At 39.6% G+C, this 18,155-nt stretch overlaps 1 protein-coding gene across 1 annotated transcript in view; it reads right to left on the reverse strand.

Moving 5' to 3' along the window:
* Positions 1–7,542: 7,542 nt before the first annotated feature.
* The window catches only part of adprh (ADP-ribosylarginine hydrolase), a 123,723-nt gene continuing 113,110 nt past the window's right edge, over positions 7,543–18,155 (reverse strand). The window contains exon 6 of the mRNA XM_042730591.1: positions 7,543–8,002. Coding sequence (XP_042586525.1) covers positions 7,851–8,002 — 152 coding nt within the window. The 3' untranslated portion in view covers positions 7,543–7,850. The remainder of the gene's footprint in view (positions 8,003–18,155) is intronic.

An 18,155-nucleotide genomic window follows, 5' to 3' on the forward strand; every position in this document is an offset into this window, starting at 1 on the left:
ATTCAAAGAGCTTGTGATCGTGATTACTACCATGGATTTACATGTGATGGTCATGCTGTGCATCTCTTTGACCATCAATCTTGATTACGTGCACCAAATTTGACAATCTCCTTTCCGAATTGGAATTGTCAGTAATTGTTCTTTTGTTCTAATGTTGAAAGCTGTTCAAGCTGCTAGTTAGTGGGCTTGCTTCCTACTTGTGACGCTAGGATTTGATTTACAACATCCTGTTGTCTTGAGCCTTTCTGTGGAATTCAGCTCCTCATGTTTCAACCATGCTCCTGATCGAATCGCTGGAGAAACAAAGGTAGAAGATGCAGACAAACACAGCAAACAACAAGACAACACCTCCATGACAGTTACTGTACTGGTGCAGGCATCAGGTTATTTAGGTACACGTGGTTAAGTTCAATTAGTCAATGTAGTTTAGTACATTGAGGATAGTTTAGATCATTTTGGAAATCGTTGTTCTAATTTGTTTCAGTATGTTGATTCGTCAATCAAATTTGTGGTTAACTTAATTTGGTTCTTGTAGGTTGTCTTAATTTAAACGTGTACCATTAATTTTCTAGTGTGTGTACACTTTTCTTAACATTATTTGCATTGAAATTAATTGACCTATCGAGCATGGAGCTCTCTGGCTTCCATTCAGTTTAGAGTGGCTGGCAGACATTAGGTGTGGTGAGTCAATCTTAACATCAGACCTTCGACCCTTGCAGGGTGTCTAGGTGTTTCACCTACTCAGGAAAGAGGGGAAGGAAAAGGATAGGTAAAAGAAGAACAAAACAAAACAAAACAAAGCTGTTGTGGGTTTTCCTAGCATGGCTTACAACTACTGTTGAGCTAGGATATCATGTGCAGCTAGTTTGTCATGTACCTTAACTTAGTGTCAGGTGTTGTAACTTATGTAACTTTGTTACGCTAAAACTTGGATATTCTACTTGTGGGAAGAAAACATTTGTTGAATGTGTTATCAGTAGATGTGGTTACCTCTGGGTGTAGGTAATGTTGTGTGTGTTAATGGTGTAGTGTATGTGTGGTCAGATCTGTTTCAGTCTGTGTTGTCTGCCCCCTTTTCTTGTATGCCACTGAAGACTGGCTCTCTGCATCCTTGATTTGGATGAGGGTGTGTCCATGGTCTAATGGGGGTCAGTCCAGCAAGGTAGGAAGTTCTTTAGCAGACAGTCGGAGGTAGCTTGGCAAGGCTGTGTGAAGCTGGGGTGCAAACTTTGTTTCCTATGTTGCATTCTTTTTGTGATGCCTTCTGGCTGTGGCAGACTTTCTGATCTTCTGTGCTTTGGTGGTTGCTGTTGCACAGACAGGAATGTGGTTCTTGGAGTTGGAGTTCATTTGAAAGTAAGTTGCACTAACAGTGTTATTGTTCACAGAATCACTTATCTAAGCTTCTTGTGCTTAGAGGCTCTAACAGAACTTCATGAGCATAAAACTCCTAACACATAAAAATCTGTTTTTCTGCATAGCAAATAACATTTCATTTCATATGTTAGAAACATCTTTAATGTGGGCCAGCTTTAGTTTTAACATTGCATAAACCAACTTTCTCTTACAGAGAAAGAAGGTTCCTCTTCAGGAACTCGAGCTGGGTCAAACGCTATGGGGAACGCCCTCTGCGTGACCACGCTCTGAATCACATGTGTAATCAGCCCAATGGAAAGACGAGACGTCATAGGCGTGTGACGTCATCGACCAGGAAGCTTAAAAGCATGTGCGGCAGTTCCGGCGTTAGCCTTCTGTCATTTCAGCAAGCGCTCTGTGTGTTGTCAGTCTCAATCTGTGTTGTGAGTCTTATTTACCGTTGTTTGTCTCTACACAACACCTAAATAAGCTCCAAATATGTCTAAAGCACAAAGAAAGACTAAACATAAGGAGGGCGAGACAGAGTCACGCTTTAGGTCGTGTCTTCCTCCCTGCCCATGCTACATCATGGGTGGGGATACACATGGTCTATGCGTGACTTGTTTGGGAGCGGAGCACGCACAGTTGGCTCTCGAGGGGGCCGACTGCCCGCATTGTGAGCGTCTCCCATTGCATTTGCATCACTCCCGGAAGGCTCTCTTTGACGAGGGAGCCTTCAGCAGCATTCCTCGAGGTGCTAATCCTGCTTCCGCGGAGGTGGAGCGGCGGCTGCATTCGTGGGGTTCGCAGTTAGATCTGCTGGAGAGGATGGAGACGGGCACGTTCCTATCTCCTTCCTCACCCACCAGATCTGTCCGATCTCTGGGTTCGGAAGCCCGCACTGCGGCTACTTTCTCCTGGGGTGAGGGCTCGATGCTTCGCCTGTCTTCCTCCTCCGAGGTTGACGTGGAGAGCGTCGGCGAGGTCTCGCCCCCTCTATCGCCACAGTATGAGGAGCTGTTGGAGGTGGTGACTCGTGTGATAACCCAATTAAAAATCGATTGGCCCATTGAGGGTCAAGCCGAGCCACAGCGAAGCAAGCTGGATGAACACTTCCTGCGGTTGAGGCCACCACCTCCATGCCGGAGCCTGCTGTTTTTCTCAGCCCTCAAGCCTTTCTCAGCCCGCCTCTTTATCCCTGCTTCGGATTGCTATGAAAATGTAGCAGGGTTGAGTGAGCGTAGTTACAGGGCGATGTCCCAGGTTGAACAGACGCTAGCCAGCTATCGGTCCCCAGGCGCGGCATCGTCCCTGAAGGCTCCGGCACTGCCCTCCAAGCCGCTGTATACAATGTCAGCACTGGTGGACAAGGGGTACGCTGCAGCAGGTCAGGCCAGTGCGTGTCTGCACACAATGTCTGTGTAAGGCATACCAGGCTAACCTGCTTAAGGAGCTGGATGATGGCGAGGAGCTTAGCTCTGATAACATCACAGAGCTGAGGAGAACCGCTGATCTCCCTCTCCACGCCACCAAGGAGACCGCCCGTGCTATTGGGCAGTCCATGGCAGCTATGGTGGCAGCGGAGAGGCATCCCTGGTTGACCTTGTCTGATATGAAGGAAAAAGACAAGGTCTTCCTCCTTGATGCCCCGCTTGTGCCTTCTGGCCTGTTCAGCAATGCTGTCAACTCAGTAGTCGACAGGTACCAGGAGGCCCGCAAAGAAGCGGCGGCGTTTCATCGGTTCCTCCCTCGCTGCTCTCTAGCTCTGGGGGCTGCTGGGCAGGAGCAGCCCCCTCTGTGTACCAGCTCCTCATATAGAGAGGCTCAGAAACAAAGCGTTGCCTCCCGTGCTCCCCTGCATTGGGACCAGGTCAGGGACTTCCCAGCCTAAGCCGGATCTGAGGGCCGTACTTCAGGCTAGGAGGTCCTCGGTCAAAAAGTCCTGACGCAAGTCGGTCAGGACTGCAGAGGTTGGCCCCTACTGGGGTAGAGTGGCATACACCGCATCAAACGGTGCCCATCTCTCCTCAGTGCCCTCGGGAAGTCGATCTGCCAACCATGCCAGAGCTCCAGGGTGCAGCGGCTTCCAGCCAGCACTGCTCTCAGTTTCTTCTGCCCACGAGCGTAGCAGAGCTGAGAGGCTCGCTACCCCTTCGGGGGTCTCTAAAACAGTTAGACCGGTTGCCCCCTGCGGGTGCTCCGCTTCAGGGCACCGATCTAGCTGCCTCAATAACACCAGAGGTCAGTCTCAAGAGACTGATTCCCTTAGCAGATTATTTTGCAGCCTGAAAACTACTGTCAAATGTATCTCAATGGGTCCTGCACACGGTAGAAAAAGGCTATTGCATTCAGTTCGGCTCACAGCCGGTATTTCATAGTTCCAAAAAAGGATGGGGGGTTGCGTCCGATCATAGATCTGTGTCAGTTAACCCTGTGGTGTCTAAGGGTATTTTTGGGGCCTGGAGAAGTTTTGTCATGCCCTGACATTTGTGCTTTTTTCAGTTTCTTATAAATATCTAAATGGCTAAAGTCTAATCTCACTGTAATCAGCACAAACTGGGCTATAATAATATGTGAGCAGCATTTATGTACATGATTGTGTTTTTGAGAAAAAAAATGTCATGCGTGGTTAGTGAAAAACTAAAAATGTTAAATCACTTGAATAAGGCCATAAAACACATACAGAAAATTGGTTCCCGGGACTTTTTTTTTTTCTAAATTATGTGAAAATCATCTTGTTTACTCACTTACAGAAAACAATATATTGATTAAAATTTTCTAAGACACTTTTTGTTGGTAAAAGTCATATGCGAGTAGGCATCAACTATCATGAATACCATTGTGATTCACACCTGAGAAGACAAAGACCCACATAATGAGCTGCATAATGAGCCATTCAGTCAGCTGTGTCACTGAAAGGGAAGAATTACAAGAAAGAATCTGAGGACAAAATAAATGTATATAATTTTATGTTTGTAGTTTATTTAGAATATATTTAATTATCCCACAACATAATTTAATATTTACTTGTGAGTGCAGTTAAACAGTTTATTAGGAACAATCAAAGCTGACATTCAAACTGAATTTTTTGCATCATTACTCCAGTCACACAATCTTTCAGAAATCCTTTTAACAATCTTATTTTCTACAAAAAAAAAAAAAAAAAAAACATTTATTGTTATTATTATTATTGTTAATGTTGAAAAGAGCTGATAATATTTTTTTCAGGTTTTTTAGGGGGATAAACTGAAAGAACAGCATTGTTTGTTACATTTGTTACAGTTACATTTATTTGTTACATTTATATTAAGCTTTTGAATGGTATAGTAGTGTATATTGTTATTGAAACTTCATAATATTTCACTTGATTATACATTTAGTCAGGAATAATATTTTGGAAAATGTCTTTGTAAAAAGTCTAACTAGTAAAATGTTTACACGTTATGTGAAAATTAGTACAAGTATATAAATAAATTTAAAAAAAGACTTACTCATGTTTATGATCTCTGCTGAATAAAGTGCTTCATTCTTTTTTTCTGAGGAAATCCAAATCTCTAATCCTCAACTACATCACATCTTTTTGGGGTGAATTATGTCTTATTCCTCTCATCACGAAGCAAACAGTAAAACAAAAAAACTTGAAGAACAATCTCGCTGTGTTGTCTTCTGTTGTGTAGGCGTATTCAAGCCTCGTGCTTCAGTGAAACATTATCATCTCAAAAGAGTGTTCAGCGCGGGGGCATGGTCACATTAGAAGATAATGAAGAGAGACGTGAAAAACGGACATCGCGTTTTCATATGGATTACTTTATCACAGAATATTTGTTTTCGGCAGCACTTGTTTAGTTTAAAAGTAGACATGTCAGGCTTTCTATGGATATCTCTCTCATGTCTCTGTATTGAGTATTCACTGAGTTACAGTTCATTTTAATGACACGTTTGTAAATGAAGATCAGCGCAGACAAAGGCTGCAGACAGCACTCCTTGTTTGTTATCTTTATTTTATAAATGCACAAAGTTTTGTTGTTATTGTGTCTGTATACAAAAAAAGTAGACCCTTTACAGATTCTATTGATGTATTGCTCTTATCTGTACGATCAAAACTGAAAGTGTAATTTAAGTTCTTTTTGGGGTTATCAGGAGAAAATGCCTCATAACGCGTATATGCGTTAATCGACTTCAGAGGGTTAAACTGCTCAGTCATGCGACTGAAGTTCAAGATGCTCACCATCAAGTATGTTGTATCTCAAATCAGGTCCGAGGACTTGTTTGTCACGATAGCTCTCAAAGACGCAAACTTCCATGTCTCCATCCTTCCACAACACAGGAAGTTTCTGAGGTTCGCTTTCAGGGGTGAAGCATACCAATATCGAGTACTTCCGTTCGGCCTTACACTCTCAGCCCGCACATTTATGTAGTGTGTGGATGCTGCTCTGGCTCCACTGCGACTGCAGGGCATCCGCATACTAGATGATATCGACGATTGGTTGACTTTAGCTCAATCAGAGCAGATGGCGGTTCGACATCAAGATGTCGTTCTTGCCCACATGGGGGAGCTGGGTTTGAGACTGAATGCCAAGAAAAGTGTACTTTCTCCATTACAGAGGACCACTTATCTAGGCGTAGTGTGGGATTCGACCACAATGCAGGCATGTCTGTCCCCTGCTCGTATCGAGTCGATCCTCACGTCAGTCAAGAGAGTCAGAGAAGGCCAGTCACTCACTGTCAAGCAGTTTCAACGCTAGCGACGGACGTGTCCCTCACCGGCTGGGGTGCGGTCATGAGTGACCACCCTGCCCACGGTCTGTGGAGTGGTCGCCATCTGACATGGCATATCAATTGTCTGGTGATGTTGGCTGTGTATTGAGCATTAAAACACTTCCTCCCAGACCTGAGAGGTCACCATATGTTGGTGCGCACCGACAACACATCAGTGGTCTCTTACATCAACCACCAGGGAGGTCTGCATTCGCGACCCTTGTACAAGCTGGCACACCAGATCCTTGTGTGGTCCCAGGACAAACTCCTCTCACTCAGAGCAGCATAAATTCCTGGACATCTCAATGTAGGAGCAGACGTCCTGTCGAGACAGGGGCCGAGGCCCCGAGGTGGTGAAGCAGATATGGAGAATATTTGGGCAGGCTCAGGTGGACCTCTTTGCGACTCAAGAGACATCGCAATGTCCCCTCTGGTTCACTCTAGTTCATCCAGCTCCCCTGGGACTGGACGCTATGGTACAGACTTGGCTGAGGCTTCGTCTGTACGCTTTTCCCCAGATCGCTCTGCACCCGGGAGTTCTGGTGACAGTACGCCAGGACGGAGTCCATCTTCTATTAGTAGCCCTGTGCTGGCCGGGCAGAGTATGGTTCTCAGATCTGATCTCGCTCCTCGACGGCTCTCCATGGGAGATTCCAGTCAGGAGAGATCTACTCTCACAGGCACAGGGTATGATAATTCACCCCTGCCCAGAGTTGTGGTAACTGTGGGTATGGCCCCTGAGGGGGCACAGCTCATAGCATCCGGTCTCTCAACTGAGGATGTTGAGACCATCATCCAATCCAGAGCTCCCTCAACGAGGAGACTGTATGCCATGAGGTGGAAACTCTTCACCTCATGGTGCAGAGACCGCCAGCTTGACCCAGCTAACTGCCCAGTTGGTACAGTTCTGGAGTTTCTACAAGCCAGGTTCTCTGCAGGGTTGACCCACTTCACCTTAAAAGATTACATGGCGGCCATTGCGGCCTACCATGTCCCCCTCAGTGGCCAGTCAGTGGGAAGACACCCCCTAGTGACACGTTTCCTCTGCAGTGCGCTGAGGCTGAGGCTGAGGCTGAGGCCTCCAGTATGGTCCCGTGTTACCCCCTGGGACTTGGTTGTGGTGTTACAGGCTCTCTGTAAAGTTCCATTCGAGCCGATTCAGGAGATATCAGATTGACATCTGACTATAAAGAGTTGGAGACCTTCAGGCCCTCACAGTGGCCCCTACTCATCTTCCTGCATTGCAAATAACATTTCATTTCATATGTTAGAAAAATCTTTCATGTGGGCCAGCTTTAGTCTTAAAGGAAAAAGGCCAAAAAAATAAAGTTTTAAATTTCCAGTTTAATGTTTAAGTTCTTTCATTTCCGATTAATATATATATTTTTTTCCACAGTATTTTTTTTTAAAGCTCAAAACTGGGAAGTCAAACAAATGCATCCAAAATATTTTTATGTATGTATTTATTACTTTTTATTTTTTAATATAGGAATATACATGTAACATGTACATTAGATTTAAAGGAGAATTCACATAGACTGTCATTTGCATCAACAAAGCAACCTCAGTATTTTTGATGATTGTGTGCCTACAAGTGACATTGGTAACCTAAAACAATTTAATTGCTGTCAGTGTGAACACACCTTAAGGGTATGTCATATATGAAAAATGTTCACTGATCTAAAATGACAATGTTAGGTTTCTCTTTTTGTATTTTCTCTGTTCACAGCTTTGCTTTAGCAGTGAGAAAGACCATACAGCTTTTGAGCCACACTCTCCAGTCGTCCCCTGTACTCCAGGTTTCTATAGTTACACTGTGGAACTCTGTCCATTCCATACAGCAGACCCCAACAGCAGCAGGCAATCACTGCAGTACTGTCACTGTCTCCTGTAAAGAAAGAAGTATGCACAGGCTTATGTTCAACAGAAATTAACAGTGTGTATGTGTACTTTTAAGAGTTGCACTACCTTGAGGTTGATCTTTGTATATTGTATTTTACCTGTCTAGAAAAAAATTGTTGTGGAAAATGCATAGATAGATAGATGGATAGTTAAAACACTTGGCATTAATATTTCGGTCTCATTTTTTATTAGGTGTCTTCAGCTATGTATTTGTATGTATATATATGTATGTGTGTATATATATATATATATATATATATATATATATATATACACACACACACACATATATATACAGTTTTTATTTTGGTTTGGTTTGTTACAATGTAGATATTTTGTTCATGTTTTATGGCAAAACTACGGAAAAGGCCAAGCAATATCTCGAGATTAATGCCATTATAGTATGAGATTAAACCCATTAAATTTTAAGAAAAATGTTGAAATAAAATGTTGAGATTATGTCGAGAATAAACACACTCGTGTCATTCATTTCATCTCATTGGACAGAGTCAAATAGCGTCTGCAGTGGCATAGGTTGGAGAGTAATATGCAGGGATGTAGCATGTGATGCCAATCGACTAGGGTTCGATTGCCTTTAGCCAAACTCACTTTTCTTCCTTTTCTCATCACATATCACATTGGAAAGGTGGAAATCAATTGCTTAACGAGTGTTTAACAATAATGTATTAATTAGGTAGGTTAAGTGTTACTATGGTAAATCCATTGTAAATATTGATTTGTGGATTAAAAAGTACTCTAATTGGATTGTTGTTGCAGTTTTTCCTGTTTTCCGTGTCAGTGTTGTTGAGAATGGCAGCGCTGTTTCGTCTGCCTTTAAACATGTTTAAATCACCGCAGAGTCTGTGGTTTGTATCGGAGGGCTCTGCTCCAAACTCGAAGGCTTCTCACAGTGCTGTTTAGTAGTTGCCTGATCGAGACCTGTCAGCGAGTAAACGCATTTGTTCTGACTTTGCATTGTCTTAGGCAGAGCTGATAACAGTCCGTTCAGCGCGCTTCAAACAAGTACTGTAGCGCTGTTCCGCTTTAAGTGCGCCAAAGACAGTGCATATGTAACAAACAGTCCACTAAAGGCAAGTTGTGATGAACCCAAGTGCAGCTTTTATGAAACACAGTGATTCAAAATACAAACAAAGACTTGACTTGGCCTGGACAGACTTGACTTGGCATGAACAGACTTGGTATAAAAAGAACCACAAACTCACCAACAACAGGTTACACAATACTCGACAGCAGACAATGATAACATGACAGCTATTTATTATCAAACAAACAGGTCACATGACAAGAACCAACCAATAAGAGACAAGACACATGACTAAGACAACCAATGAGAACATGACACATGAACCAAAGAACCAATCAAAACATAACACATAAGGCTTGACGTCTATCCGAGTGAAACGGCATTTGAAATGAGTAGGTGGGACTTCGGGGAATTCGTCCTTCGGGTAATTGATTGGATCGTTGGAAGTTGGGGCGTTGCTTACAAAATGGAGGCAGATCTGAATGCCAGTTTGCAGTTAGTTGTTAGGGGATTTCTCTTCTCTGGATTCACCGGCGACACCCTAGCATGAAGAAATGTTTTATTTATTTAGGAAGATGACGACGAGGACAAACATACCAGAAAGAAAGAGAGAGCGAGAGAGAGAGACTGCCTGAATGACTGCCTGAAAAAAACCTTTGCAATATTGTGTTAACATCCTTCTGCTTCAGTTTTTCCCCCAGCGTTTAGCCCTTTAGCTGTTTTGAGGTGGAGGGGAGGTTAACGTTTTTGATTAAAGATCACAAGGGCACATTTTTTTTTTTTTTTAAATAATGAAGTGCACGGATAAATTATTTATAATAAACACTGCAGCATTCCATTAAAAAATAAGAATTTAAATTTTTGATTTCATGGTTACTTGGCCAGCATGAAGTGAGCTGGCTTTGGCTTGGCAGTAGACATGTGCCGATATTCTGTAATGCGATATATCACGATAATGAATAAGCACGATATTGTTATCTTGGGCACTTCTAAATACCGAGAATAATTATATATTACAAATTATTGAGAATTTGGAATGCATTTTAAGAATACTTTTCCCATCAACTGGTCAAAATGCACAACACCTCTGTATGCTGCTTGTGAGCTCTTATGTAAACAAGCACATAAGAGAAGCACATGGAGGAACACGTGAGAGATGCGCTGAATGAAAGCCCATTCACTCTCTGACAGCAGATGGTGCTAAACTGCAGAAAATGCAGCCCTTACCCTGGAAACCCCATAAATAAAAGCAGCTGCTACTTTCTAAACATTTAAATAATATAAAATAATATTTATATATTTCCATAAAATTTTTCCATTTTAATCAGGACTACAACATGCCCTAGATATTGTTTGAAAGTGTTTTGATTCTTTATTGTTCATTAACAGTTTACATTAAGGGCTTCATAAGTTACCAAACTGCCACTGAAAAATTCTTCTGAACATTCATTAATCTTAGGTATTCCGATATTTAATAACACATTGTTAAAATCGAAAGTTGCAACTTTGTTATTTAATGAGCTAACATGAGCTAAGACTTTTTTTTAACAAAGATTAGTAACTTCTGTAGCAAATGTAGCTATTGCTCATTGTGAATGTTAATGGTTAACTAATGAGGTCTTATTGTAAAGTGATACCTATGGGTCTTTATAGTTCTTTTGCACTTTAATCGGTGTAAAACTTTATATATTTTCTGTATTGCTTTATTATATTTAAATGTTCAGTTATTTTTATTATAAGAAAAAAAGATATTTAACCTGTTATACTGTATTATGACCACTTTTTTGAAACTTAATTTCAATACCGTGATAATACCGCATACCGTGACAAAACAATTAATCGCAACAGGAAAATTTGATACCGGCATATCCCTACTTGGCAAGCATGATGTGAGCAGGCTCTGTAGTAGCAGGCATGACGTGAGCATGCTCTGGTGTAGTAGACATGACGTGAGCAGGCTTTGGCTTGGCAAGCATGATGTGAACAGGCGCTGGCTTGGCAGGCATGATGTGAGCAGGTGCTGACTTGGCAGACATGACGTGAGCAACTCCTGGCATGACGTGCAAATACTCTGGTGTGGCAGACACTTTAGGGTAGTAGGGTTCTTCATCAGCAATCCCCACAGTAAATGCAGAGCCACTTAGCAACAAAGCAAAGTCAACAAGATGTTACATCTCAAGGGGTTAATCTTAATAAATAAATTCAAATATATATTTCCAGAGACCAGATGATCTTTCCCCCAGGCAACTGAGAATATAGGGGTTCATCTAAACCAAAATGAAAAATGTCTTTAAGTGCCACATCATTAAAATCCACAAGATGACACAAACCACAAAAGTCCTCCACATTGTCCTCTATAGCCTATGGACTTTTGGTATAGTACCTAGGATAGCAAAGTTCACTAAAAGAGGTAGAGCTTTTTCGCATTTGGCTCCCAAACTCTGGAATAGCCTTCCTGATAATGTTCGCGGTTCAGAGACACTATCTCTGTTTAAATCTAGATTAAAAACACATCTCTTTAGCCAAGCATTCAAATAATGGCTCTCATAATCTTGGACTGCAGTTCAAACTGATCAAATGCGCATTATTATTCTTTAGCTTGGGTTAAACAAATTAATTTTACTTGACTGGAACAGCAGCTACACTAATTATGTCTCTATTTGACATCCTGTGGTAACTAGGATTTATACAAGCTTCAGTCTGGATCCAGAACACCTGTGAAGAGATGATGCCAACCCCTCAGAGGACCTCAGATTATGCCAACCCTGAAACAACATACAGAACTACCAAATTGTGCTATACGTTTGATTGCATCATATAATAATTGCTGTTAATAGTGTTCATCATCTGTTTGATTACGTCTTTACTTGATTTTTCTGTACATTTCTGCCATATCTACATAAACTGGCAGTCACCACTAATAAGCTTCTACTAAATATTGTAGAAACTTAATTTTCTATAAAGTTGCTTTGCAACGATTTGTATCATAAAAAGCGCTATGCTAATAAACTTGAATTGAATTGAATATAGCCCTGAAACCTTAACGATGGAAGAGGATGCGTGAAACTGCTGGGTTTATGGTAGCAGTCAAGTATTCTGTAACGAACAGTCTACTGAAGGTGAGTTGTGATGTACCCAAGTGCAGCTTTTATTAAATACAATAATCCAAAATACAAACAAAGACTTGATTTGAATAGACTTGACTTGGCATGAACAGACTTGACTTGGCAGCCATGAACAGACTTGGTATAAACACAAACACAAACTCACCAACTGCTGGTTACACAGTTCAATACTCGACAGCAGACAATAGGCTTGTTTGAGATGAATTACACTAGCCTGCCACCAGCTGGCAAGAGTAGCCGCTTGCGGTTGGGGTGGAATTTGTTTGTGGAAGTAGTGTTTGCATAGTCTATCATAAAGGAAGTGAATTAAATGCAATGTTTGTCAAATAGACAGACATTTCAGAAATGTTTTCATGAGCAACATAAACATTTTTTATATACTGCTTAATATAGTGCCATCTATTCATGAATAATGTTCAACATAAACATATACTATTTAAATATCAGTAAAGTGGGGGGTATATATGCTTTTATCAGTGTTTTTAATAAACGTGACTCACATACAACTACACTAAAAAAGCTGTTACTGTTATAAAAACAGATTTGTGAGCGTTATTAAGTTGGCTTGAGAAAGCCAACTTACTGAAATCCTATTTAAACTTCTTCTTCTTCTTCTTCTGACCCAAAATTTTGCAACTCTAACTCCTCCTAGAGCTTTAACTCTACAAACTCCAAACTCGGGTCAGACTTTCAGACTGTTCTGACTTGGTGTGCTATTTCTTTTCAGACTGATTTGACTTTCAGTTTTCTTAAAAATTAATAGTAAAATCATAAAAACCCCATAGACTTACATTGCAGAGTGCTCAAATTGAGGAAAGACTACGGTGGGCCATTAGTGCACAAGTCAAAAATTCTAATCTAAACTCTCTGAAGCCCTTGACTCAATGAAACTACCATTCTATCTATCTATCTATCTATCTGTCTATCTATCTATCTATCTATCTATCTGACTGTTTATATCTATCTATCTATCTATCTATCTATCTATCTAATATTTCTAATCTATCTATCTATCTATGTATCTATCTATCCTAGCAACATGCTAATAATGTTAGAAACATGCTAGTCGAATGCTAATCATGCTAGAAACATGCTAGCAACATGCTAGTCGCATGTTAGTCATGCTAGAAACATGCTAGCAACATGCTAATCATGCTAGAAATATACAAGCAACATGCTAGTCATGCTAACAACAGGCTATAAACATGCTACCAACATGCTAATAATGTTAGAAACATGCTAGTCGTATGCTAATCATGCTAGAAACATGTTAACGACATGTTAATCATGCTAGAAACATGCTAGCAACATGCTAATCATGATAGCAAAATGCTAGTCGAATGCTAATCATGCTAGAAATATACAAGCAACATGCTAGTCATGCTAACAACAGGCTAGAAACATGCTAGCAACATGCTAGTCGCATGTTAGTCATGCTAGAAACATGCTACCAACATGCTAATAATGTTAGAAACATGCTAGTCGTATGCTAATCATGCTAGAAACATGTTAATGACATGTTAATCATGCTAGAAACATGCTAGCAACATGCTAATCATGATAGCAACATGCTAGTCGAATGCTAATCATGCTAGAAGTATACAAGCAACATGCTAGTCATGCTAACGACATGCTAACAACATGCTAATCATGCTAGCAACATGCTAATCATGCTAGAAACATGCTAATCATGCTAGAAACATGCTAGCGACATGCTAGCAACAAGCTAATCATGCTAGCAACATGCTAGTCGCATGCTAATCATGCTAGAAACATGCTAGAAACATGCTAGCACTTGCTAATCATGCTAAGAACATGCTAGTAACATGCTAATCATGCAAGAAACATGCTAGCAACATGTTAGTAACTTGCTAATCATGCTAGCGACATGATAGTCACTTGCTAATCATGCTAGTGGCATGTTAGATACCTTGCTAATCATGCTAAGTACATGCTAGTCACTTGCTAATCATGCTTGCAACATGCTATTTTTTAATGGATGGACACTTTTTATTTCACTTCTTTTGGACTGATGCATGTAACCCGCTGAGTGCCATCAAACAGCTTGAAAGATCAATTTCTTTCTTTCTTTCTTTCTTTCTTTCTTTCTTTCTTTTTGTTCTATTTTATGAATCTTTCTTTCTAATCTAATCTATCATTCTTTTGAACTAATCTATCTATCATTCTATCTAACTAATCTATCTATCATTCTTTTCTAACTAATATATCTTTCTTTCTTTCAACTAATCTATCAATCTAACTTTAAACTACTTTAAACTTCAAACTACTTTAAACTTCTAACTTATTTAAACTTCTTCAAACTTTCTGGTCAGGCTTTCTCAAGCCAACTTAAAGTTGGTCTCAACAAACTTTTTTTTCTAGTTCTTATTCTTCTGACCCAAAATTTTGCAACTCTAACTCCTCCTAGAGTTTTAACTCTCCAAACTCGGGTCAGACTTTCAGACTGTTCTGAATTGGTGTGCTATATCTTTTTCAGACTGATTTGACTTTCAGTTTTCTTAAAATATAATATTAAAAATCACAAAAACCCCATAGACTTACATTGCAGAGAGCTCAAATTGAGCCAAGACTACGGTGGCCAATTAGTGCACAAGCAAAAAATTCAAATCTAAACTCCGTGAAGCCCTAGACTCAATTAAACTACCAGTCTATGTCTATCTATCTATCTATCTATCTATCTATCTATCTATCTATCTATCTATCTATCTTCAAACATTTTCTTGCTTTCTTTCTTCCTTTCTATCGGTCTATCTATCTATCTACCTGACTGTTTCTATCTATCTATCTATCTATCTATCTATCTATCTATCTATCTATCTATCTATCTATCTATCTATCTAATCATGCTAGAAACATGCTAGCAACATGCTAGTCGAATGCTAATCATGCTAGAAATATACTAGCAAACATGCTAGTCATGCTAACAACATGCTAGCAACATGCTAGTCGCATGCTAATCATGCTAGAAACATGCTAGTCGCATGCTAATCATGCTAGAAACATGCTAGCGACATGCTAATCATGCTAGCAACATGATAGTCGGATGTTAATCATGCCAGAAACATGCTAGTCACTTGCTAATCATGCTAGTGACATGTTAGATACCTTGCTAATCATGCGAAGTACATGCTAGTCACTTGCTAATCATGCTAGCAACATGCTATTTTTTTAATGGATGGACACTTTTTATTTCACTTCTTTTGGACTGATGCATGCAACAATCAATTTCTTTCTTTCTAATGAATCTTTCTTTTTTCTTTCTAACTAATCTTTCATTTTTCTTTCTTTTTATTTCTTTCTATCTTCTTTCTTTCTTACTAATCTTTCTTTTTTCTTTCTTTCTTTCTTTCTTTCTTTCTTATGAATCTTTCTTTTTTCTTTCTTTCTTTCTTTCTTTCTAACTAATCTATCTATCATTCTTTCTAACTAATCTTTCTTTCTTTCTTTCTTTCTAACTAATCTATCTATCTATCATTCTTTCTTTCAAACTAATCAATAAACCATCCATCCATCAAAATTCCATTCTATCTATCAAACTAACTTATCTATCAAACTAATCTTTCTAACATACCTTCCAATATAACTAACCTACCTAAAAATAATCAATCAATCTAACTTTAAACTACTTTAAACTTCGAACTTCTTTAAACTTCTTCAAACTTTCTGGTCAGGCTTTCTCAAGCCAACTTAAAGTTTGTCTCAACAAACTTTTTTTTTTTTCTAGTTGTAATTGAATTGTTAAGAATAAACACTCAACACATTGTGCTTTTCATCACAGAATCTGACCAATGAGAATAAAGTGTGTTATCATCAAGGCTTTCGCAGCTGATTTTGACCAACTGCAGTGCCTGACCAAGGCAGCTGGTCTCATTTTGCTCTAGCGGTACTTTGTTGGCACATGTGATCATAAGGCAGCTGCAGCGCCGATCAAAGTCGGACAAATGTTCTATCCAGAATGCATTGCTTTTTTTCAGGCGGCAGCTGATCTTTGTGGCACTACATGAAGTCGAACAAGCCTAATGGCAACATGAGGGCTATTTATATCAAACAACACAGGTCACATGACCAACAAATGAGAGACAAGACACATGACTAAGACAACCAATGAGAACATGACACATGAGCCAAGGAACCAATCAAAACATAACACATATACTAGGCAGGAATACATAAGGGCAAGGGAAGCATGACACCAACAGCATGAAACAAATTACAAAATAAAAGACATGGAAACAAAAACATGAAAGAAAACCCAAAACAAACATTACAGCATATGAGTTATCAAATTGTTGTCACTCACATTTTACTGATACATCTGGCCTAAAATTTAGTGCTCTCACCTGCATGATTTGTAAATTATGATTGGCGGGCCACATAATAGACTACATTTCAATAGATATTTACACTAAGTGAAAATGTCCATTCTATTTATGTTAGGCTATGTAAAAGTAGCAGATCTTTGCAATAAGGGTAAAAAGTAGCTAATGAGATGCTATTTATACTTAAACAGTGACAGACACTATTTGCACCTCAGTATTGTTGTACATAAACAGGATGCAATCATAACCGAGTGTAAATTATTTTTTTATTTATTAAAATTATTAAATAGATACTGCCTTATTGGGACAACAAAACCTCCCTAATTAATGCATTATTATTAAACACTTGTCAAGCAATTGATTTCCATTTTTCCAATGTGATTTGTGATGAGAAAAGGAAGAAAAGTGAGTTCGGCTAAAGCCAGTTTCGAACCTTAGTCAATCACCATCACACACTACATCCCTGCGCATTACTCCCCAACCTACGCCACTGCAGACACTATTGGATGCTATTCTTCAATGAGATTAAATGAATGACACGAGTGTGTGTATTCTAAGCTTAAAGAGTTTTTTTCTCGAAACATGACTTTTTTTTCTCTTGTAATTTAATGACTTTATTCTCAACATTTCATCTAGGCTTTTTTTCTCGAAATTTAACAAAGTTTTCTTGTAATTTAATGGCTTTATTCTCAATTTTGTAAACTTTTTTTCTTGAAATTTAACGAGTTTTATCTTGAAACATGAGATCTGAGATCTGACTTTATTCTCAAGATTTAAAGATTTTAATCGCAACATTTTATTTCGACATTATTCTTGAAATTGAATGGGTTTAATCTTGTAATGACTTTAATCTTTTACAATGACTTTAATCTTGAGATGGTTTTATTTATTTTTTAAATATTGCTTGGCCCCAATCCCCTTCCGTACAAAACACTTTTGCTACTATTGAGGTGGGATATGGGTAAGGGACATAGTTTTTGGTATAGTTTGGTTTAAGGGTGGGATATGGGTTAAGGGTAGAGTCAACAGTATAATTATTAGGGCTGCACAAGAAATTATATTCAAAAATTGTTTATAATGATTATTGCTTCTCTTGATTAAGCATTAACATCTGTGATATTCGCCCACTGGTTATGTACCCTGCATTTTTTTTTCCCCATTGTGTTATCTCTCATTGATAACATGGCTCCACTGGCAAGCATTTAAGCATTCATACTGCACAAATTCGTCAGATTCTACAACCTGTATTTGGATCCCATGCAAGGATCACATTGTGCTTGTAGACTGTGCCTGACATGATTTACACTGGGACAGGCATTTATCAGTATGGCACAATGGGTATTAATGTTCCCATTGTGTCAACAAAATGATGGAGCATCGGTGCTTCCTCAAAGCGGAATATCTGGGTCACAACTGTAACCTTGGTTCACTGAGAAGGGAACAAGATGCTGTGTTGCCTTGCCATACTTCTGGCCTGCCTGTGAGTGACTTAAGCTAATCAGAAGCTAACAATGTTTTGTTCTGGGTATACATTATAGCTTCCATGGTACACCATCACTCATCATGGGGTGATGTTGCACCACTGAGACTGGAGTGATTCAACAAGTGCTTTAGTCGCAGTCACGCATT

This window comes from Cyprinus carpio, chromosome B9, assembly GCF_018340385.1.
Source record: "Cyprinus carpio isolate SPL01 chromosome B9, ASM1834038v1, whole genome shotgun sequence".
NCBI classification, from domain to species: Eukaryota; Metazoa; Chordata; class Actinopteri; order Cypriniformes; family Cyprinidae; genus Cyprinus; species Cyprinus carpio.